This window comes from Puma concolor, chromosome E4 (assembly GCF_028749965.1).
Source record: "Puma concolor isolate L17-30 chromosome E4, mPumCon1.1.hap2, whole genome shotgun sequence".
Lineage (NCBI taxonomy): Eukaryota > Metazoa > Chordata > Mammalia > Carnivora > Felidae > Puma > Puma concolor.
Window position 1 is genome coordinate 14,503,290 of NC_141683.1, and position 24,471 is coordinate 14,527,760.

The window sequence follows — 24,471 nt, forward strand, 5'->3', positions numbered from 1 at the left end:
TTTATCTAAAATGCAAGACCTTGAAGGGAAAAAATATGTTTCAGTTTTTTGCTCTGACACTAATGGGTGATAAATGTTGCCTTATTAACTTACCACTTATTTGGATGTCCTCTACAGAAATTCATAAAAAGAGTTGGTAACTATCGAAGAAACATTTATTCATCTAATTAAGAGAAATAAAAATGTCTGTAGAAGTAACTCTGTCAATCTCATTAGTTTTTAAAACAGTGACCAATATTTTATATATTTTTACTATCCATTAAAAAAAAACCCTGCTGGTATTTATCATGACAACATATAATGGAATTTTATAGTAGATGGCATCTTTTGTCCCACTTAAAGTTAATAAAATTTCTTTCCATTGTTACTCCTTCAACTACTAACCTAATATGAAAACTTTGTAAGGAGCAGTAAAACGGTAAGCATTATGTAAATATTGTGAGCTGTGATTTTCAGCAATATAGAAAATGATTTTTATAATTTGAGGAATAATCTATTTTTTGATAGTGTTTTAGTAAATTAAATGGTCCTACCATAGGCTATTCACACTTCAGCACAAAGTTTTAATTAAATTCTGTTAATGTGGTTGCCATACATGTTATTCACTGAATGATCTCAATTGAGCTGTTTAGGACTATAGTTATTTATTTATTTATTTATTTATAATGCATATAGAATTAATCATGTACATTAGGGTAGTGTTTCTACTTACTGCTCTCCGAGTGGTGATAAAAAATAGTGCATTTGATATTAAACATAAAGTAAACTATGTAATGATAAAATGTAAAAAAAAAAAAGAAAGAAAAGAAAATTTAAAAGGATATCAAGATGTATACAACTATCCTGTAGAGGTTATAGTGATGAATTCACTCAGGTAACACTCAAAATGCTAGTGCTTGAAATGACATGGATGAAAAAATATTTCAACATTTCTCAGGTACTTATCACCAAAGAACGACTGTTTTCACCTCACCATTTATGAAATAAAGCAGAGTGGTTAAGGACCAACTACACAGAACACAATACAGTTGAACACAAGAAAGGTCCCATAACAGTAGGACTCTCTGAGTTTCCAACAGGAAGAGCAGGCTGCTCAGCAGGTATGAAATGCATTATGCACAGAGCACACACACTACACTAGATAACCATCAAATTGTTGTTATTAAAAAAGAAGAATCAGAGCATATCCTCACTAACAGGAAAAGATGTTTAAGGTTGTAAATCAACAATCCGGGACCCCTAGGATGGACAAATTTGGTTTATGTTGCCAGACACAGAAGCCTGGAAGTCAGCAGGAAGGCCAGAAATGGAGGTTGAGAAAAAAGGAAACAAAAACAATACTCATGAAGGAAGCAAGAGCCAAATCACAAAAGATCATTGGAAATGATCGATTATCCTGAGTTAATGAGGACACTATGGTAGAGAACCCATGATACTTTAGGACTAGATAAGCTAGCTGGTGTCACTATGAAAATTATTTAAAAGCTAGATAGAAATCTTTTAGTTAACAGAATTTTGAGGGAAGCTGTCTAGAACTACCGAACCTATCTAAGGAGATCCTAGGACCTCTCTTTTTTCTCAGTTCACTTTCTGTTTGACTTCTGCCACATCTGAGACTGTTGACAATGCCAAATTTTCATCCGTTCTCTCCTCTGCTTTCTGTGACCTTGTGTCTCTGCTTTTCTAGTTATTATCTGTCTATACCCCTTTCCTCTGCCTAAATCCTACCTAATGCATTCCACAAGCCTCAATTCTTGTCCCTCTGCTCTACTCTTAAGGTATTTTTCTCCTTCAGGTGGAGAATCCTGTCATCTTGCAATGATGGCTCTAAAATCTTTATCTCCAGCTCTGACTCTTAATCTAAACTCCCATGCAATAGTTCACTTTAATAAGCATTTGTTGAGTGTTAATTATTATATGCCAGACACTCTGCAGAGACGGCAAAATCGCCTTACAAGATATCACCACATGGAGGTGTCCTAACATCATCACAAACTCAAAAAGCTCAAAACATCTTTTTGTAAGCTTCACTGAGTGCCCCATTCAGAATGTTTCTTATAAACATGCATGCTTTTGTTATCATTATAACCATTAATCAGCCTTGCTGAGATAAAAATGCAGCTATCTCAGTAGCTTACAAACAAAACATTTCTCACTTACATTAACTGTCGACTAGGGTTCCCTGTAGCTACGTAGGCTCTACATTTCTTCATCTTAACCCCAAGGATGAAGGAGCAGCCCAAGATGGACATGGGCCTGTCTTATGTCAGAAGGAAAGAGGGAGAAAGCCTCTTAAAATGTCACCTTGAGTGTGGCATGTCCCATCTGCTCAAAGCACCTGGCCTAGTCCAAAATCAATGAGATGGGAAAGAATCATTCTTTTATGAAGAAGAGGGTAGTGGATAGTTTTGGCACATATTGATACTAATCAGCAGTTACGTTGACCATAAGCAAGACTCATCCAACATAAATCCCTGTGAATCATTTAGTTAGCAAACATTTCTATAGGCTTTCTATGTGACATTGACTGTGATAAGTTTAAGATGCAGTAAACTGAAAAGTCACCACTATTCAGTTCTCAGTCAAATAAGAGATGTAAATAAACAAATGTATCACAGTGGGACAAATGCCTACATGAACAAAGCTAGGAAGGCACACCTGATATCTCCTGTCTCCCACCATTGTACACGCAGCTTCAGGAGAGCAGGGAGGTTAATCTTTAAGTAAAGTCTAGAACAGGAAGTAGGGATTTGTAGTAATGGGAGGGAAGTCAAAGTGCAAAAGGGCATTCCAGCAGGGTAAAAGGCATTTACAAAAAAATCTGTAGGACACTGCATGTTTTGGCCATGTGATTTGGCAATGATTTAATGGCAATTGATTTGGCAATCATTTGGCAATGATTTAATGTGTCCCGGTATATTTTACACAGGTGCATATATTTTATACAGGTGAGATTAGAGAAGAAGAAACTGGGACACTATGAAACACCTGACATGTCAAATGAAAGAGTGAGAACTCCATGCTGTAGGCTATGGCAAGAAGGAATGTCCACATGGGAGTAAAATGATGACATTTAGGTTGAAATCAAGAGACTTTTATGAGGGGAAATGGAGGGTGTTTGATGGCTGATAGGAGATAAAGGGTAGGGAGAGGGAGGTAGTGAGGAGTCTGGGATTACTGGATTTTTGGTTGAATGGTTGTACCGTTTATCTGAATAAAGGAATACGTAAGGAGGGGCAGGTTTGGGGTGTCTGAGGGACATGCAGAGAAAATCCTTAAGGGGTTAGCATGTGGATCTATACATATCAGGAACTGAGAACTTTAGGTGAATCATTTAATCTTCCTGAGTCTCCATTTTGTGATCAATAAAATGAAGATAACACGTGTACTTTCTACTTGACAGATTATTGCTGGAAAATATGAAATATTGGATATAAAGAATTTTTAAATGAGAAATTCCTTTTCAAATGTAGGAAATTATACAAGTCACATTCAACTCCTGACCAACCTTCTTCAACTCCCCAAACTCTCTGAGCTCCACCCCTCCTGTCTCCCATTACAACGTGCTCATTCCCAATTTCACAACCTCCTTTATGCTGATCCTAACTGAAATGTCCTTCCTGGTCTACAATCCACTAATCCCCTGAGGGTCAGTTCAAGTCTCATTTCTTTGATCTTCGGAGATTACATCAACTCCCTATGGAAGCCCTTATTATCTGTTCCTGTGTTTGGTAGGGAGAATTCCTTTTAAATTGGCTTTCCTTTTTAATTAATTTATTTAATAGATAATGCATTCACATTGCTTAAAATTCAAAGACTACAGGAGAGTTTATAATACTAAAAAAATCTCTTCCTTATGTTTATTCTTCAAGTACCCAGTTTTCTTCTCCCTTAGGCAATTAATATCATTAGCTTTTTGTGATCCTTTCCCAGACTAGCAAATTAAATCAGTGGCCTTCGAATCATGCAGGGGTGGCTTGGGTGACAATAGAGGCCACAGGGAAAAGGTCCAAGCAGTTGAATTTCTTCAACTTCCAAAACAGCTGCACTGCTTGCACTGTTTACCATATGGAGCTAAAAATTTTGCTAAAATTTTAGTGAAGGGGGAGTTCTGTTACTAAAGTTTCAAAATCACTAACCTCTATCACTTATTTTATAACTTAATCGGGTAGTATATGGCATTATTATTATTGTATATAGCTATTAGGCCAAAAGAATTATGCAGAATAAATGTGGGAAATGGTTTAAACATAGATACTACAGACTATGTGTGTGACAGTGTGTACTAATGTGTGTGATAATTTTTTTTTTTTAATTTTTTTTTTCCAACGTTTATTTATTTTTGGGACAGAGAGAGACAGGCATGAACGGGGGAGGGGCAGAGAGAGAGGGAGACACAGAATCGGAAACAGGCTCCAGGCTCTGAGCCATCAGCCCAGAGCCCGACGCAGGGCTCGAACTCACGGACCGAGAGATCGTGACCTGGCTGAAGTCGGACGCTTAACCGACTGCGCCACCCAGGCGCCCCATAATGTGTGTGATAATTAATGTAGACTTAGACAATATTCACACCCCACTCCCCAACCCAAGAAAGTAGCAGGTCCTTTCATGCATTCTTGCTTCAGATGGCTTATGAGTGACTGTCTATATCTACCTAGCTTTGCTTTCCTAAAACCTGAACTCTGAGAAATTATGCTAGAATGGTAGAGAGATAGTAAGAGGGGAGGTGTGGGCAGAGAAAGAGAAATAAAGGAGCAAAGATTCCACATGCCTGGGAAGGAGCTGGGCATTAGCTTTCTGAAATAAGGAAATACAACATTTGGCATCCCAATTGCTTCTGGGAAGTGGCTGAAACTCTAGGAATAAACTTGGTGGCAGCTGTGGAAGAGACAGGACTCAAAGTACTAGGGATATCAGGATAAGGCTCTAACAAAAATCCCCATTCCCTTTATGTGGCCCACTAACTATAGAGTTTTTAAAGGATGAACACTGAGAGATCAAATACATGGGCTAGGACAAGGGACCTCCCCTGAATGAAGGCTCCACAAAGGTGGGATCTCTGGTATGTTAGCACTACTTAAGCCTCATGGATTTCTGTATAAGCCAAAGGGGGGAAATCTCCAATAATGAACTTAACTTCAATTGCCTACCAACTCAATACTATAAACAGTTTGAGAATCACATCAAACTGGGTTTGAACTTTCCTCCACTTATCAGTAACAATATGTCCTTGGGGAAATAACCACCTCTAAGATTAAAGTTCTTCATTGATAAAATGGTGATGATATTCATAGGACTGGTATAAGACTTTAGTTGGATACACAATAAATATGTAAAATGCTTACTACAATATTTTAGTCATACTAGTCAATCAGTAAATGGCCGCTATTTTAATATCATTCAATAATTACTTATTGAGATTTGATTATGTTATTTGAGATCCTTATGTTAGGTACCGTGTACATAATGGCAAAAATAGATAAATAAATAAAACAGACTTATTCTAAAATAGCTTACAACTTCATAAACTTAAAAACCATCAAGAACCAATCTAAATGAGGAAAATCTCCACCTTTCCCCCCACCCCCCAAGAGCTCAGACAATTGGATCCTAAACCAGAGAATACCTTAGTGATCATACTGAGTGATACTCTTTTTTTAATTATTCTTTTTAAGTTTATTTATTTTTGAGAGAGAGAGAGAGACTGAGAGAGAGAGAGACACAGAGACAGATCACGAGTTGGGGAGGGGCAGGGAGAGAGGGAGACACAGAATCCGAAGCAGGCTCCAGGCTCTGAGCTGTCAGCACAGAGCTCAATGCAGGGCTCGAACTCACAGACTGTGAAATCATGACCTGAGCCGAAGTCACACGCTTAACCGACTAACACACCCAGGCACCCCATGAACAATACCCTTTTTGACCAAACTCAGTTAAGACACTAAAGTAACAAGACACATTTTCTAGAATGGCTCATTATATGAATTTTTTAAGATTTTTTTTTTAGCAACTCCAGCATCATTAAAATAAAAAAGATTCCCAAGATGAATACTTTAACAATAGTCACTGAAATGTTTATACTCTTGTGTATTTGATTAAAAAGAGGTCTCAGTAATTCATAACCTTCTGACTAGTGGCTTGTGAGTAATTACAACAATGGAAGTTAAGTCAGTAATGTTCATGGAACGCCATGTGCATATAGGTCTACTTCATTGCTTTGTCTATACATTGATATAGATCCCCAACCACTAAAGAATAATGGGATCAAGATCCCAGCACTCCATGAAAAAATACTTTAATTTTTTGATCATCCCCTCTATGCAATCTAAATCTATTAAAAGTTGGTTTGACGGAGCTTCTGATGGCCAAATCCGGGACAATTTGAGCACTGAACCAATCAGTGATAGTAATTTGTTATAACCCACTGAATAAAACAGGAATCCATGAGTTCACATTGATGTAAATAATTTAAAAAATAGGACCACAAAAAAGCTCTTTCTTATACTAATATGCTAACAAGTAAATGTAGAAGGAATGACAGAGTTAGAAAATTGCTATTTAACAAATATAAAAATTGATTCTGACCAAAGCCATCATTGAATGCTAAACCTAGTATGAAAAAGCTTGATGAGGGGCGCCTGGCTGGCTCAGTCGGTTAAGCGTCCGACTTCACTTCAGGTCACCATCTCGCGGTCCGTGAGTTCGGGCCCCGCATCGGGCTCTGGGCTGATGGCTCAGAGCCTGGAGCCTGCTTCCGATTCTGTGTCTCCCTCTCTCTCTGCCCCTCCCCCGTTCATGCTCTGTCTCTCTCTGTCTCAAAAATAAATAAACTTAAAAAAAAAAAAAAAAAGCTTGATGAGAAAGAAGATATACATACACAGTCTTGAAATATCCCCTCATAAGATATAATAAGTTTACAGTGTGAGTGACTCCACTTTAAATTATCAAAGTTAGCATCAGCTATCATGGGATAAACTGACATCATGTTCCTAATATTATGTATTGAGATGTATTCCTGATAAAAATGCATAACTTCAATCTTAAAAATAAAGACACATAATTAAACCAAAATTGAGAAGTAACTTAAAAAAAATAGTTTATACTCTTCAGAAACATCAAAGTCATCAAAGGCAACCACAGGCTAAGCACATTAAACGTGACTAAAGAAACACAACAATTAAGCACAATGTAACATCTTGGAAAAGATGTTTTTACTATAAATGACATTACTGGCACAATCAATGAAATATGAATACAGTGTATAGATTAGCTAACAGCATTATACAGATAATGGTCTCCTGATTCTGATCATTTTAGTATGGTTATGGTAGAAAACACCACTCAAAAACATAGAGGTAAAGGGCATCACTTCTGCAACTCTGTCTCAAGTGATTCAAAATAACTAATGACATGTATTCATAAAGAAAAAAGACAAAAAAAAAAAAAAAACATGTAGGGAGAGAGACAAGAGAGAAAACGATAAAGCAAAGAATATATGGGAACTCTTTGGACTATTTTTGCAACTTTTCTGTAAATCTGAAATTATTTCAAAATTTAAAAATTACTTTTTTGGGGCACTTGAGTGGCTCAGTTGAGTATCCGACTTTGGCTCAGGTCGTGATCTCACAGTTCATGGGCTAGAGCCCCACATTGGGCTCACTGCTGTCAGCCTGTCAGCACAGAGCCCAATTCAAATCCTCTGCCCCCCTCTCTCTGCCCCTCCCTTGCTTTCATTCTCCCAAAAATAAATAAATATTTATAAAAAATTACTTTTTAAGCAGTCTGAAATGTCAATGATGTAAGAGATTAGCGTTCCAGACAGGAAACCCATGCTAACAACTGATGAGATTAATGAGAAGCCTTTTACATTTGTTATAGACAGGAGAGTGGGCTTATTTAATCAGTTGAGCTAAAAGAATAAATTTATCTTTTGGTGGATTTTGAGAACTTAAGTGACATATATTAATTAACTAGGAACATACAGTATTAGTAGAAGTATAGGGACTTAACTTGAGAAAATCATGTTATTTAGAGAAGGTATTATGAAATACGTGCAGGTGTAGGGACTGAAGTGACTATCTTCTAGGTTTAGCTCATAAATGTGTTGAATAAACATTTTCACCTTATTCTTATCTTTTCCTATTTATATCTTTTAATTTCACTTAGAGGCAACTAATCGAGAATAAATGAAAAACAAACAATCACAATTGAAAACAGTAACAAACCAAAAAGTAAATGAAGTAGGGTACTGGTTAAAAACTTTCTCATTTTTATCAAAAAAATATTTTTTTCTGGGGCGCCTGGGTGGCTCAGTTGGTTAAGCCTCCGACTTCAGCTCAGGTCAGGATCTCACAGTGAGTGAGTTCAAACTGCACTGGGCTCCGTGCTGACAGCTCAGAGCCTGGAGCCTGCTTTGAATTCTGTGTCTCCCTCTCTCTCTGCCCCTCCCCTGCTCATACTCTGTCTCTGTCTCTCTCTCACAAATAAACATTTAAAAAAGATTAAATTTTTTTTTCTTCATTTCCTAAAAGTCTTAGCTGAACGAAGTAGATGTTGGCATGCTATCATATACTTCTGCAAGGCTATCAGTGGATAGAGGTGGTTGTGGTATACTGCATTTCTTAAGGCAAATCTTTAAAATATCCCAACAGCCAATAATAGTCAAAGGTAAGCAGCACAAGGAGAAAGTGCCTTATTTTTATATTCGGTGGAACTGATTTTGGGCACTTCAATTCAACAAATGTTTATTCACTATGTTATGGAACAGGAATTTGTCCAGAGGTTGACATTCCAAAAATGAACAGGCTACTGTGCCTACTTAGAAAGAGCTCACCATGCAGAAACTAGAGGAAATCATCAACAAATAAGTGCAAATAAATGCATACGCTGTGAAAGGTACTTTACCAAAAATCAAGTATCTCTTGTAGTTCGGGTACAAATAAATGAGTCATTAACTCTTTTTTTGTTGTTGTTGTTGTTTTTTTAATGTTTATTTAATTTTGAGAGAGAGAGAGAGGCAGAGAGAGACAGGGAGACATAGAATCGGAATCAGGCTCCAGACTCTGAGCTGTCAGCAAAGAGCCCGAGGCAGGGCTCGAACTCACAAACTGTGAGATCATGACCTAAGCTGAGGTCGGATGCTTAACCGACTGAGCCACCCAGGCGCCCCCATTAACTCTTTTTTTAATGTCTATTTATTTTGAGAGAGAGAGAGAGAGAGAGAGAAGAGAGAGAGCAAGCAGGGGAGAGGCAGAGAGGGAGAGAGAATCCCAAGCAGGAATCCCAGAGCCCAAAGTAGGGCTCGATCCCACAAACTCGCAATATCCTGACCTGAGCCGAAATCAAGAGTTGGGCACTCAACTGACTGAGCCACCCAAGTGCCCCATGAGTCATTAATTTCCCATGGAAAATCAGAAAAGGCTTCTCAGAAGAGGTCTCATTCCAAAATTTAAAACCAATTTTGTTCTTACATAATTATTACCAATAACTTCAAACTGCGTGTAAATGACTGAAGCGAGTAAGTTAACAGCATACTGTATGATTCAAATGCTAATATATAAAAACTTTATAATATTTACCTTCACAATTAGTTGATAATGTTGTCTGCCTAAGTAACCTCTCCAACATTTTTGAATAACAGTTGCTACTCTGTGTAAATACCTGTGAAAAACATACACTTATTAGCATGTTTTCCTGGAACCAGATTCACTCTTAAATTTTTTCTTAGACTATACCTTTCTATAATTCAAGAAATAAAATTCAAAGCCAAGTTTATGGTGTACTTTAAAAAGTAGAACTATCATTCTGCAGTAGAATTCTTCATTTCTTGAGGTAGAAAAAAAGGCAGAGATAAATATTCAGGATTCCTTTTGGGCTTATGATTAGACATTTTTAAATTTCAATTATTCTTCAGTACTAATTCTTGGAAATATTTCTGAATGTAAGACTATAAAACTGGTCAAAGGAACATGTTGAGAAATAAGTCGGGCACTATCGATGTGAGTCACTGTAAGTACTTAGAAATAGTTCTCGAGGTCGAGAAACACTTCCTCTTTCACCTTATATTACCCAGTCTATCCAAGCTAGTGTCTTATTAATCTTCTCAATTAAAGAAAATAGTCTCTTTGCCGCCATGTTCCCAGTTTGTATAGTGCCCAAAAGAGAAACCTCACGTTTGTACCTAAATCTTCCAGTCTGGCTCCTACTAGCTAATAGAAGGAACTATACATCATAATCCCCAGCTCGCCATCTGAGTGGGTTATTACATACAAGGCATGTTCTTCCTCCACCTTATCCCAGGCAGTAGTTTTTGGAATTGTAAGAGACTGAAGGAAAGTTTGAGCACTGAAGATAAGCAGGGATCAATTTCTGTCTCTTTAAAAGCAGCATGGCAGCATTCCGGCATCATTTGCCTTTACATATCAACATGTTGGAGAAGACTGGAATAGCTTCCTTTTTGTTTTGTTTTGTTTTTGCTTTCTTAGCAGTGAATTCATTCCTATAAATACAAGTCCAGTCATTTGTCACATCCTATGGAATTTGAAGAAAAAATCTAATCTAGTATATTTAGGATATTGAGAATTTTTTAAAGTAGAGATATGGTCAATATAATTTAGTTCTTTGATGTGTAAGAAAAAACCAAAAGGGCATCATATAATTTATTAACTTCATTACAAGTAAAATGAAAGCTTATTTGCAATGAGCACTTACGTGAATAAATTAGATTTTCTGAGGAGTATATTTTTATGATATATCTGACGTTTCTATGACAAAAATCACATACCTGAGATATGCCCGAATTCGACATCCTCGAAACCAGCTCTGGATTTTAACTGCTGCATCATACTCCTTTTTTCTAAATACATCTACAGCACTAAAAGGAAATTTTTAAAGCATTTCATTAGTGACTAATATAATTCCAAAGCAAATCAACCTGTTAAGCTTAATCTTTAATTTCTTCCAAAATGATAATTATAATTCAAATGTCATTTTAAATAAAATTAAAATACTAAATAAAGCATTTCAGAAATAATGAGCTATATTTTTAGAGTTAACCTTTGTCTGAGAGGTCATGTGCTATCAACAAGTTTACTTTTTTAAAAAAATTTTATAATCACTACTTTGCAACTTATTAATTTACCAGTGATCTTTATAAGGAAATAAAAATGGCAACGTGCATGTTTTCATTATTTTAAAAACATAATTACTTGAATTTACTATTTGAATGCCACTACACATATCAGGCAAGATTAAAATGCTTGCATATTGCACTCAATGCATCAGTTAAATGAATTGCCTCTAAGTAAAATGAATCCATCACAGAATGCCTAGTCTAGATAGAATTCTCAGAAACCCCATGTAAGTTCAAGCAGGGGGGCAGGGCCATAGGGTTTAGAAAGAGACAAGAAATTCAGTTGTTAGACTGCACTGACTTACAGCAAAAAAAGGTTTCGTCAAGACAGATTTCCATCTTAATCTTGCAAGTCATTCCAGTTCTCCCTGCCCACCCCTACTGCATAAAGTGATATTGCTGAAGGCAAGTACTGTGCACCACAGAGGAATTTCTTTCCCAGAATGCTGGCTGGCACGTAATTAGCACTTTATGTTTGCTGAATGAATAAAGAATGGCTAATTGTTTATTTCTGACTTTTTTTTTTTTTAATTCTCTCAAAATAATGTTTCTTTGGACAGGTTTTTTGGTTTTTGGGTTTTTTTTTTTTTTTTGGGTCATGATATGCTAGCTTAAATATATAGTTTTCATTAAATTTGTGTATTTCATAAACAAAAATAGAAGGGGGGAAGAAACCTCAAACAATAAAATTCTTAGACAATACTATGATGTTAGCTAACAGAAAGAAAATCGGATGAGCAATTAAGCTGTCGGTGGCAAACAGTTGGAGCGGATGGATTATAGTTCTAGAGAAACAGGAGAGTTACCTAAAAAGCAGACTGTATAGGACTCACAAAAAAAAAAAAAAAAAAAAAAAAAAAAAAAAAAAGAAAAGAAAAGAAAACAAAGATTATGCAACAGTCAGTGACCCAGATATGAAAAAGGGTAGTGGAGAAAATTCACACAAATGAGTAAGGTGAAGAGGACACACTAGACAATTAGGAGAAGAAAAGAAAGTTTGATTATGGTTTTATGTTTACACCACATGTACAACATTATAGCAGAGACACATATAAACTATATTCTTGGATTGTGCTCCACATGGCAAATAGAATGGCTGGACGTCCTTTCCTCCACGGAGCCTTCCCTGACTCCTCAAACCACATTAAGCCTTTTTATTAAACATCTTCATAGCTCTTTATAATATTTAACACAACCATATATTGTGTTGCTTAATGATGGTCTTTCCACTAAACTTTAAAATCCCAAAGTCAGCAATCGAATCCATTTTGTCCCACATGCATTCCTGGTGGTTCCTGAGTTAATTGATGTTTCTCCTAACAGTCAACCTTTGTCTTACCAAAGCTGCTTTCTCTCAGGGAATGGCATACCTATTACAGACATATTCAATCCCTGTGAAGACTGCCATTCACAAGCTTCCCTCACTACACTTACTCACGACACTGAAATAGTATCCCCATTTGACAGAAGAAGATACTAAGGCAGACAGAGGTATAAGGATATGTCCAAGGTCTTAATATCAGAGCTTATCTTATCTTATCTTATCATCAGAGCTGAAATCTGATCCTAGGTAGTCTGGCTCCAGAGGCTGGGTTCTTAACCATCATTGTGCCTGAAGGAGAAGAGAGGGAGGAAGGATAAAAACAGGAGATAGAAAGTAAATAAAAAGGAAAAAAGAGAAGGGAAAAAAAGGTAAAAGGAAGAATGCAGGTAAGCCATTTTCAAATATAATATTAAAATTCTGTGGCATAAAAGAGCACCAATCTCCTTAAAACAAAATAAGCTGAGACTAAGAGGGAAAAGACATCAAGATCTAGGGCTAAACACCAAAAATGTCTGATATACCAACTGTTGGTAAGAATTAGTGGAAGAGGAACTCATTAAATTGCTGGTAGGAAGTAATTCAGCCTTTGAACACAAACAGAAAATTTTTGTTTATATAAATGAGAAACTCGGGAAACTTAAGGATGTTAAATAAGGAAGGGAAAAATAAGGCGCAATTATGAGACAAGTACTTTGCATTGTCGTAGAAGTTAATGGAAGGGTATCAGGAAGAAGGACCATGACTGAGTAGTGTCAAATACTGTGAAGAAGTCATGAAAATAAGGTCAATGTTTCAAGGAGTTGCAGGGTCGGAGAGAATCTTTTGTTTTCTCAAACCTTATCCTAGCCAGTAAGAGGATGTGATAGTGCAGGATATGAAATCTCATTCATGGCAACAACAGAGATGATCCAGCAACACAGTGTCCAGTAGAGCAGGCAATTCAAAGATGACAGAGTGGGAAAAAGAAAGAATAATTGTACTCGATAAGGCTGATGTGAAGGAGAATTCATGATAATGGTTATTTCTCACGGTTTCTTAACCCTGTTTAACCAATAACATTCAATATGATTATAGATGTTTTCTGTTTTCCTTCTTTTTAATATAGTCTATTTAAATTACTGAAAGCACTTGCTTTTCCTCCCCCGCCAACAATCAACAAGTGACTACTTTTGCAAAACAGGTAGAAAAAAATTGAGTAAGATTTACAGATACACCTAATACTTCCTTTTAACTAATGTATAGTTTGATCCTACCCTTCACTTATATAATTGTCATTACAAATGTAAAAAATAAGCAATCAAATGATCCATTTTGCTTTCTAATCTCGCCTGGTATTAATGATAACATGTAATACATAGTCAAGAAGAAGATTAAATTCTCTCTTTTGGAGTTATAAACACTAACACATATAAATATAAGCACAGATATTATATCATGCTAATAAGAACTATATATCTTAATTAAAGGGAAATATTTTAAAAAATAGTAGTTAATTTACTGCTACATTTTAACTTATATGCTGTAATTCGACTTCTATACACGTTTTTCCGTTGCTTTTCTTTTAACTGCTTAAAAATGAAATTTACAGATACTTGAGTTACCACTGGGATGCTGAATACTCATACAATATGTCATGAACTGCTAGACTTTTTATGTTTAAAATGAAAAATGTGGGTAACACTTTATTTTAATGGTATATTAATTAGTTCCAAATTACAATGAAAATCCTATAGCAGTGAATAAAATATGACATCTACATGAATTTGAAATAAATTTATTATGATCAGTATTATCACAATGAATACTAAATGAATTAATAATGATGAAAGACCAAAAGTATTACCAGGAATGTAATAAAACATTGAGAAAAAGCTGGAAGTTTCCAGTCACTTCATCATCAACTAGAAATAAGTACTATAACCCTGGATAACACTATATTCATGTGTATCATTAGTGGCTAGAAATTAATTGACAATAAACAGAAAGTGAAAAAAATGTGTAGTTAAATATATTTCTGGTAATGTGCAAAAAATACACATTTTATATATCACCTTACTGTGATAGTTTGACCTATGTGTACTAGCTATTGAATAAAAACTAGATTAAAAACCCAATCATCTTTGCTTCTCATTATCATATGAATTTTAGCTATTTTAGATACTAGGAATAAAATTCCAGTATTAGCTGACCTGTATTATAAAATATATTGATTATGTAAAATAATTTTTGCATATCATTTCACTGTTAGGTGTTAAGGATGTCAAGCTCCTTAAAGGCAGAAACTATGTTTGATCTATACTTTATGCTTTAATTATCACTCATGTGCCTAATAAGAGGTCAATAATTACTTGTTGAAAAACAGAACTACATTTTAGAATCTAGAAGCCATGTTTTGATTTCATTAATGGTCCTCATTATTATTTCACAGCTCAATGAATAATGAGTCATAAATACATATGTATTAGATCATAAAGTAGGAGTTAACATGCAGATTTATAATGTATTTGCAAAATGTTTTATTATTTACTTTTCTACCCTTTCCCTCTACCTTCTCTTCATTTCCTGAACAATTAAGTCCAAAAGAAATTGGCAGTGGGCAAAGAAACCAGGAATCTGTGGTAGAGGGGACAGGAGTGTTGGGGGATGGGGAGTCACATTGTCCTGGCTAAGCCTTTGTAGGCTAAGATGGACATCCACATGAAAGGGCAGCCTGGGGTAGGATGTCACAAACTAAGAACAGTGTTCCTATGGAGAGAATGTCTAAGTGTTTAGGTGTCGAGGAAAGGTGAAGAAAGTTTCTACAAGGAAGGGCAGCCAGAACAGAGAATCAAAACCCAAGAATGATGAAAAGAGTATCCAATTTGATGAACAAGTGCAGCATGGAGAGGTAGAGCCCACAGTACATGAAAACGGTGTCCATAAAAGAGAGGGCAGTTAAGGTGACAGGAGTTTGATTACAGAAAATTGATCAACTTAAGCAATATATTAAGGATAATGAGAGCCCAGTTTCTCAGTGTTTAAAAAAAAAAGGAAAGGAAAGGAAAGGAAAGGAAAGGAAAGGAAAGGAAAGGAAAGGAAAGGAAAGGGAGATAAACTAGAGTGAATCACATGGTGCTGGATTTGAAATGAAATTGTCAATGCAAACTTATGGATTTCAACACACACATGGGTAGGTGGACAGACGGATGGATGAATAAAGTACAGACGTAAACTGCATGCAAATGCATACATGCACATATTTTCTAACTCTGTCCACTTAAGAAAATCTGAGAGCAGCAACCCAACAGCAGGGCACTCATTAAAAGAAGCAAGGGCTCCTTGAAGAAATAGATGACTCCAGATCCGGGGCAGGAAAAGAAAAAGATGAGCCTGGAACCCATTTGTTCTGTGTCAGAAAGCAAGAAAGTATTGCGATGATCAGGGTACAATGATAAGCTTCTAGTGGCTCCCATTGTGAAAGAGTGGGACAATGGTAGCATAAACATAAGTAATAAAAGTGATGTTAACCCACTGAATAGGAACCAATGAGTCCATAATGATGTGCATAAGTAAATAAATACATTGAAAGTTTGATGAGGAACGGAGTACATGCACAGCTTCAAATTACTTGCTTTTAAAAAATACCTACTGGGGGCACCTGAGTGGCTAAGTCATTTAAGCACCCAACTCTTGATTTTGGCTCAGGTCATGATCTCATGGTTCGTGATTCTCTCTCTCTCCCTCTCTTTCTGCCCCTCCTCAGGTCACAACCTCTCTCTAAAAATAAATAAACATTAAAAACAATATACCTACTAAACACAAAGTGGGGTGGGGGAAGAGAACATTATAGTAGAGGGGCCTAGCAGAAATTATCTTGGTCAATGATCCCAATAAAGACTATCACTAATGAAACAAATAAAAATTATGTAGTACCGGGTAGAATATATGAAAAAGATTATGGCATCATTTCTGTGATATTTCTGCCAAAGATACATAACCTGAGTCTAATCAAGAGGGAAAAAAAAATCAGAATGATCCAAATTGAGTGAAATTTTACAAAATAATTGATCTTCAAAAGTAGTAAGGTTATGAAAATCAAAGAAAGACCGTGAAAATGTTCCATATTAAAGATAACTAAGGAGATAAGACACTTAGGATCCTTTTGCTATAAATAACATTATTCCAACAACTTGCAAAGCTTGAATGGAGTCTGAAGATTAGATGATAGAAATGTATCAATGTTAATTTCTTGATTTTCACAATGGAATTATAGTTATACAATGTCTTTAAGTGGAAAGAATTTGGGGGACAATGGGCCATCAGGTTGCAACTTACCATCATATGATTTATGAGAAAAAAAAACTGTATTGCATTAGAACTTTTTATAAGTTTCAGATTACTTCAGTAGTTTTAAATACCTACATGCATGTATATATGTGTACACATGTGTATATGTATATATATATGTATATATATGTATATGTGTGTATATATACACACACATACAGGAAAGAATGGCATCTCAAAATTGTTTCATTTTATTCAAATAGTTTTACAGTTTAAAATAATTTTGACATTTAAAGTAGACTTAAGATAAAAAACTATCATGCATAAAATATTTATAATGATAAAAAGGTTAATTTATTAGGAAAATGTAATAATCCTAAGCGAGTATGCACCTAATAATAGAGCTTCAAAATATGTGAAGCAAAACCTGACAAAACTAAAGGGAGAAAGAGACAAATTCACAGTAAGAGTTAGATATTTCAACATGCTTCCCTGAATAACTGATAAGACAACTGTATAGGAAATCAACAGCAATATAAAAGACCCTAACAACACTTATTAACCAATTTGATCTAATTAACTTCTATATACTGCTCTACTCAACAATATGTATTTGTAAAGTCTTCAAGTTCACTAATGTTTTATTTGCAGGATTTTAATCTGATGTTAAGTCCATCTGAATTTTTTTGTTTCAGATAATCTGTTTTGTATCTCTAAAGTTTCATCTTCTTCTTATTTCCATTTAACTCATTATGCATATAGTTTCCTTTAAGTCTTTATGCATGTTTTGAAAGCTACTTAAAACACCTTATATGCTAATTGTATCATCTTTGTATTTCTGGGTCTGTTTCTACTAATTGGCTGTTTTCCTCCTGGGTGTAGGTCACAGTTTGCTGTATTTTTGTCCTACTACTAATTTAGGAACAGATGCTAGACAATATGAACACGATGCTGTTGAGTTTGAATTCTGTTCAGAAGCTACTGCCACGCGTAAAGTGGGAGTAACTGTCTAGATAACCTCATTTGTTTCCTTTCACTAAGAGATTACAATCCTACACTGTCTGTTGTATCAAAATGTCTAAAAGTGATTTTCCACGTATTTTGTTCAGTTTTCTAATTTTTCACGGTGGCAAGGCAAATTTTGTATCAGTTACATCTTCATGGTCACTTACTTTATATGTTTAATTTTGTGTTTTCAAAAGAAAACTTTTGCCTTAGGGTATTTTTTTCCTATTTATTTACTGTTTACTTTATAAATTATAATGAATACCCAATATTTAATATAAAATTGTAAACTACATGGAAAAATATAGACAAAAAATTAAGATACCATTTCAACCTTCCCTATATTCCAATTCTCAAAATCTAATCACTGTTAACAGTTTTTTATCTATGATTTCAGCTCCTATGTCTCTCTGTATGCATAAACATTTCATACAAAATGTATTATATGTTTTCTGTGAGCTGTTTTTTTAAACTTAATTTGTCTCTGAATTTTTTGTCATTAGGCATAAAATTTTTCACTTTCATTTATTGTTTTAAAAATTGTACTTATTTATTTTAAGAGAGATGGAGAAAGCACAAGCAGGGGAGGGGGAGAGACAGAATCCCAAGCAGGCTCCACACTGTCAGTGCAGAGCCCCATGTGGGGCTTGAACCCACCACGAAGCTATGAGATCGTGACCTGAGCTGAAACCAAGAGTCCACCACTTAACAGACTGAGCCACCCAGGAAGCCCTAAAATTTTTCACTTTTAATCTGCTACGTGGGGCGCCTGGGTGGCTCAGTCGGTTGAGCGTCCGACTTCAGCTCAGGTCATGATCTCACGGTCCGTGAGTTCGAGCCCCGCGTCAGGCTCTGTGCTGACAGCTCAGAGCCTGGAGCCTGCATTGGATTCTGTGTCTCCCTCTCTCTCTGCCCCTCCCCCGTTCATGCTCTGTCTCTCTCTGTCTCAAAAATAAACATTAAAATAAATAAATAAATAAATAAATAAATAAATAAATAAATAAAACTGCTACTTAATATTCCATCATGTGTATATGCCTTAATTTATATAGCCAGATTAGTTACAAATATATACAAGTTACTTTCAGGGTTTGTTTTTTTTTTTTTTCCCCTGTTAGAAATAATGCTTTAGGGGCACCTGGGTGGCTCAGTCTGTTAAGTGTCCCACTCTTGATTTTGGCTCAGGTTAAGATGATCTCTACAAAGTCGTGAGATCAAGCCCTGCATCAGGCTCCACACTGGGCATGGAGCCTGCTTGAGATTGTCTCTCTCCTTCTCCCTCTGCCCCTCTCCCATTCATTCTCTCTCTCTCAAAAAAAAAAAAAAAAAAAAAACAAAAAAACTTTTTAAAAAGAAGTAATGCTTTAATGAATGCTTTACAGATAACCCTGTACTTAAAACACTTTTGTGTACAAATTGTGTACACAAGGTATTTCTACAAGGTCAATAGATAAAGTAACATGTATTTTGATGCTCTTATAGATCAAATTGTTTTTATAGTTTCAAATTACAATTGCTCATTGCTATTACATAAAAAGGCCATTGATTTTTGTGTATTGTGTCCTACAACCTTGCTAAATTCACTTATTTCTGGATGTTTTTGTAGGTAACTTAGTTTTCTATGCACAGGATCATGTTGTCAGTGAACAAAGCCAATTTTGCTTCTTCCTTTGCAATTTTTACAACTTTAATTTATCTTGCAATACATAACATTGGTAAGAAAAGTGTGGAATGTTCAGTAAAGGCTTTGAGACAATTTCTATACTAAAAGTTAAGTCCCTATCTCACCTGATACATACACACAAACACAACTGCCGAGTGAAGAAACACGTAATAAAACTTTTAAAATATTGTCAGTAAACACAGAGAATTTTCTTATAACCACGGGTTGAGAAAGACCATTCCAATGAAGGCAAAATCCCCAGAGCCAAAATAATAGATTGACAACTTTGGCTACATAAAACTTAAAAAATTGAAAGATAGCCTGGTAGGCAGCACTGCGAACCTTAAACCTATGCCACTGTCTTTGAGACTGGGTGATGGGAGAGACTGTGGGGAGTTCCGAGGTCACTAAAAAGACTGGCCTCTGGAGTAATTATTATTATCACATAGGCTGGCAGAGTGGGGAAAAACTGATATTAGAAGCTGGATATAGAATGACCTGCATTACCGTATTAATGAGATTATTCACAACACCACTGTCTGTGATCACTTACAAGGTGGAAAATGTACTAATGAATTTTTGAAATGCACAAGGAGATGTGTAGGAAGCAAATTCAAAGTGCCTATTGGATTCTTTTAACTGCATGGAATTAGGGGTATCCCATAAATCTCAGGAACAGCGTTCGTCTAGATTTAACTATAAATACAAGTACAGTTATTCCTTATTGTTTCTATTACTTCTTTTGCTCCTCTTCCCCTATCTTGAGATCTTTGCTCTAATTTAATCTTCACTTGATTTCAGAGAGTACTTTCTTGAGTACGTTTCCTCCAATAGGCTATATGGATGACATAACCCTGAGTCTTTATAGATCTGAAAACGTCTTTCTTTCATAAAAAAAAAAAAAAAAAAAAAAAAAAAAAAAAAAAAAAAAAAAAAAGAATGAATAAGAGCTTTGATGGGTTTAGGTTTTTTAGATATTGCCTTGAATAATCAATAACTATTGTCCTTTTTTCCTCTTAGAAGTCCCTGTGTTGCTTATGAACCAATCAGTGCTTCTTTCTTCATTGGCAAATAACTTTTTCTTGTCTGTCTAGATTAGGAGCTTGTAAAATTGTTTCTGTATCCTTGAAATTTTGCCAGATAACATGTAAGAAGTGTGTCTTTAAAAAACAAAAATCCTGTCTCATACTCAGAGCCCTCTCCATTCAAAGCCATATTCTTTCTCCAGTTTAGGAAAGTTTTCTTCTACTACTTCTTTATTAGTCATTTATCTTCTTCCCACTCCCACTCCCAAATTCTGCAGTGACTATCATTCACATACTAAATCCCCTGGATATGTCCTCCATGTTGCTCTCCTAAAACATTTACCTCTCACTAGTGACTTTTCTATTTTTAAATTCATTTACTATATTTGTAACTAGAAACGTTTATTTTTTTAAAAATTCATTCCAGTAACTTTTTTTCCTCTAATTTTATTTCTGTAAAAGTTCTCATTATACCTGTATTAAAGTTTACACCTATGCAAACCATTAATTCTAACTCTACAGTAGCCACCTGTTTTGGTCTCTTGGTTTAATCTCCTCCCATCAAACCAACATTACTTTGAATAGCTTGTGAATTTTTTCTATATGAATCTCATTTTCCTTCCCTCATGCAAAGTGGGAATAGATACATAATTTGTTAAGGATGTTTAAGAAATAGACCCATACCTAGTTCCTTTTCTACAAAGCCCCCCCACACACATTTTTTTTTTTTTTCACAATGGGGCCTCACAGGAACTCCTCTGAGAATGCAGATTCTCTGGCCATAACGGAGACCCACTGAATCAGAATCTATATTCTAACATCATCCTCAAATGATTCTAATGTACACTACAGTTTACAAAGCGCTGATCTAACCAATAACACATGGGAAATGGCAATCATTGCTTAAGGAAACTGCCAGTTACCTTTTTTCACATATTGATATTTTATATGGCCTTTGTGCCCAAAGCTACAAACACTCTGTTGTTGTTGTTGTTGTTGTTTTAACTAGGTGAACATTGGAATTTTGATTCTTTCATGATCTTTAGAGATTTCTCTTTATACTGAAAATATTAATAGTAATAATAAATGAAATGGAAGGAATGCCAGCCTATTCTCATCACGGCCAGAATGGTTTAGATACTGTCACTTAGGGAAGACAAATGAGCTATGGAACAGTTGAGTTCAATGACATCTGTGAAACCATGGAGGCTCAAATCCCCAGGCAAACGGGAGACACAATGGAGATCACCCAGCTAGAGTACTTGGGTGACCCCAGTCAGGGTACTAAAACTTCAACAGGGAGGGCATGGGTTTCATCAAACTGTGGAGTGATGATGTCCCAGAAGAATACTTTATTCTGCAATTTTATCTACAATGGGAAGTTTCCCAAGCCATCTCAAGCTAATAACTATGTCCTCCCTTTACCCCATCTGTAATTCCTCTGTATGGTAACACTACTTTTAAACTTGTGGTTAAGTTTGCGGCCAACAAACGAAGCGGGGACAAGTGCTTGGTATTTACTGATTCAGGGACTTTGTTAATAGGAAACCCTTGCCGAGGAACGCCTGGCGAGGGCGAAGCCAGCCCTCTGAGCTGTACCCCAGTCGACGCCTTACCTGTTCCTGAAGTAGTACTGGTGTACCAGGAACGTCGACCGAGCTTGGAGCCGAGCTAACGTGGCCATCGCCTCCCGGCTTCTGCGCGAGCACCGCTGTTGCTATTGGTCTCCATGGCAACCGGGCTAAACCATAAAGCTAGTCCCGAGGGTACAACTTTTCGACCACTCCACTTCTATTTGCCACCCTGCTTCAGTTTGCAGAATACTAGAAAGACATTTAAGAAATTTTTCGTAGGAAAAGGTTCCAGGGATTTGCCTCTATCTTTTCTGTGAGTTAAAAAGGAGGAGATTACAGGCGACGAAGGCGGTGCGGGGAGGAGAGGTAATGGTTGCTCCGGGCATCCGGTTTCCGCCTCCCGTCTGCTTCCGGAAGCTCAGCTCAAAATGCTGAACTGCTTCTGGAAGTCGCTGGTGCTGTGGTAGTTGGAGTCTGTTCTCGGGCCTGAGCCTCGAGGCCAGGCTCCTGGGTGTCGTTAATGTTCGGGGCCGCCGGGCGCCAACCGATCGGAGCTCCAGCCGCCGGGAACAGCTGGTGAGGCTGGAGGCCCTGGGGATGGTAGCTCAGGAGAGGGTGTGATGGCCTGAGGCCGCCGGACCTGGAATGGAAGGGGGAGGGAGTTGGGGATGGATGATCTGAAGACACTTAGGCCTTGCTCTCACTCGTGCCTGGGCTGGAAGCGATTTGAGGAAGGAGTTGAGGTGTGTGCTAAAGATGTGTGCAGGAGTGCGGTAAATGCTTGCTGATTGCCCAACCCTCTACGATATTTGGGGAGTAAAGCTGTCTATACTCCAAGAGCAATTCATTTCGTCCCTGATTGTTGACAAGGCTAGGGACAGAAGAAGCTAACTTAATATAGATCTTATCCCCTCACGTTCCTTTGTAATTGTACTAGATTACAGCAGGTGTCTTGGGGGATCAAATCCCAGAAATCTAGAGTTCTGGAAGTTTAGTACTAGAAAACACCCCACTCACCCCTCTCTTTTCTGGAATGGGAGTGGCCTACCTGTTTCTGCCCCTTGAACGGTCCATTTTAGTTCAAATGAGATGTGTATGAGTGTTCCCTAAGAACATGTAAATGCCAGGATTTTAGGTTTGGGGTTTGACCAGGGCTGCGGTACCCCCATCACCAGTGACACTTTGAAATAATAATATATTGCCTTGATATTTCAAAGTGCTTTCACAAATTCATGCACTTTATGACAGCTCTGATAGGAGATTATCACGGGCACAGAATTCCTAAGTGAGTTGTCCAGAATTGCCATGGGCATTTTAGTCCTGGACCTAGAAGCTGGGTTTTGGGTTTCTAATTGAAAGCTCTGCAATGCCAGGCCTATTTTTCCCCAAGCATACGTCCGACATGCAGTGAAACAAGTTTCCCACTGACAATTTCAAGCATAAAGTATTGAAAAATGGGTGACCTGTGGCCGGAAAACGTCCATTCTTAGATTTTGCAATGAATGAGACCATGAGGCACGCTAGTAGTCTGTGATCTCAAAGAATTCCTCTGCGTCCCTTATCGCTGAGAAGTTAAAAGAATATCTTGCTTGAAATGTTTTGAATGAGATTAGATCGTTCTGTAGTTCATTTTATAATGGTTATACTTTTAAATTCTGACATTTTCCAGTGAGAAAGCTGGGAGTACTTTCTTAAATGAGCCATATTTTTTTTTAATGGTGTGTGTCATTAGCATAACATAAAACACTTGTTACATGTTTATTATTTTTAGTTCTGACAGTTGTATATACTGTGTAATCACCACACAAAACAAGATATAGGACATTTCCATTACCCCAGAATTCCCTCCCCAGGCATCTAATAGGTACCTGTCTTAATGTTTCACCATTCAATACCTTGTTAAGGGAACTAAACAAAATGTGCTTTATAGATTGGTCTGCCCTTGTTGCAGCGATACTGATTTGTAGGACAGAGGACTATTTAATAACAAAAGTATGACTCTTCCAACTCCTTCCTCTCCCTTTCACCTTCTCACCAACTCATAGTTAGGTACCTCCGTCTAATACAGAGAAACCCTCCTTCAGTTCTCTTAAAATGCTTATCTTCTTTTCAATTATCGGTGTAGAATTCATTTTTTTCCTATGGCCCAGAAGATAACATAGTGCTTAGCACTTAATCATTGTTTCTTAATGAAACTCGGAAAAATCATGCCTGATTGGCCAGAATGAACACTTTCCAGCAAACTGGAACCTTGATTTTCTAGTTTATCTGCACAACCATTCCCTTATTGGAAAGTTCTCAATGGAATTTTCCTTTTCATTCATTGATCAGACATTTACCATACTAGGCACGTAAGTTTGCTCTCAGTAAGGAAGCCCCAGTGCCGCTGGGGTTGCTACTACTGGTTGATTCCTTGGTGCGGAGTTTTATGTACATATATCTCATGTAAATCTTTTGAGGTGGGCGCTGTCGTTTTTTTTTGCATT

At 36.6% G+C, this 24,471-nt stretch overlaps 2 protein-coding genes across 8 annotated transcripts in view; one reads left to right on the forward strand and one right to left on the reverse strand.

Annotated features, from left to right (window-relative positions):
- SPATA17 (spermatogenesis associated 17) overlaps window positions 1-22,357 on the reverse strand; it is a 228,127-nt gene extending 205,770 nt beyond the window's left edge. For 3 of the 5 annotated variants that reach the window (XM_086693317.1, XM_086693316.1, XM_025927856.2), the window contains exons 1-3: window positions 22,028-22,353; window positions 10,781-10,870; window positions 9,576-9,657 (exon numbers count right to left, since the gene is read on the reverse strand). In XM_086693317.1, coding sequence (XP_086549443.1) covers window positions 9,576-9,657; window positions 10,781-10,870; window positions 22,028-22,095 — 240 coding nt within the window. In that variant the 5' untranslated portion in view covers window positions 22,096-22,353. Of the gene's footprint in view, window positions 1-9,575; window positions 9,658-10,780; window positions 10,871-22,027 lie in introns of all 5 variants that reach the window. The other 2 variants (XM_086693318.1, XM_086693319.1) reach the window with 2 other exon arrangements.
- Window positions 22,358-22,384: 27 nt separating this feature from the next.
- Window positions 22,385-24,471, forward strand: part of GPATCH2 (G-patch domain containing 2) — a 177,641-nt gene continuing 175,554 nt past the window's right edge. For all 3 annotated transcript variants that reach the window (XM_086693314.1, XM_086693315.1, XM_025927819.2), the window contains exon 1: window positions 22,385-22,561. In XM_086693314.1, the coding sequence (XP_086549440.1) occupies window positions 22,506-22,561 (56 nt within the window). In that variant the 5' untranslated portion in view covers window positions 22,385-22,505. The remainder of the gene's footprint in view (window positions 22,562-24,471) is intronic.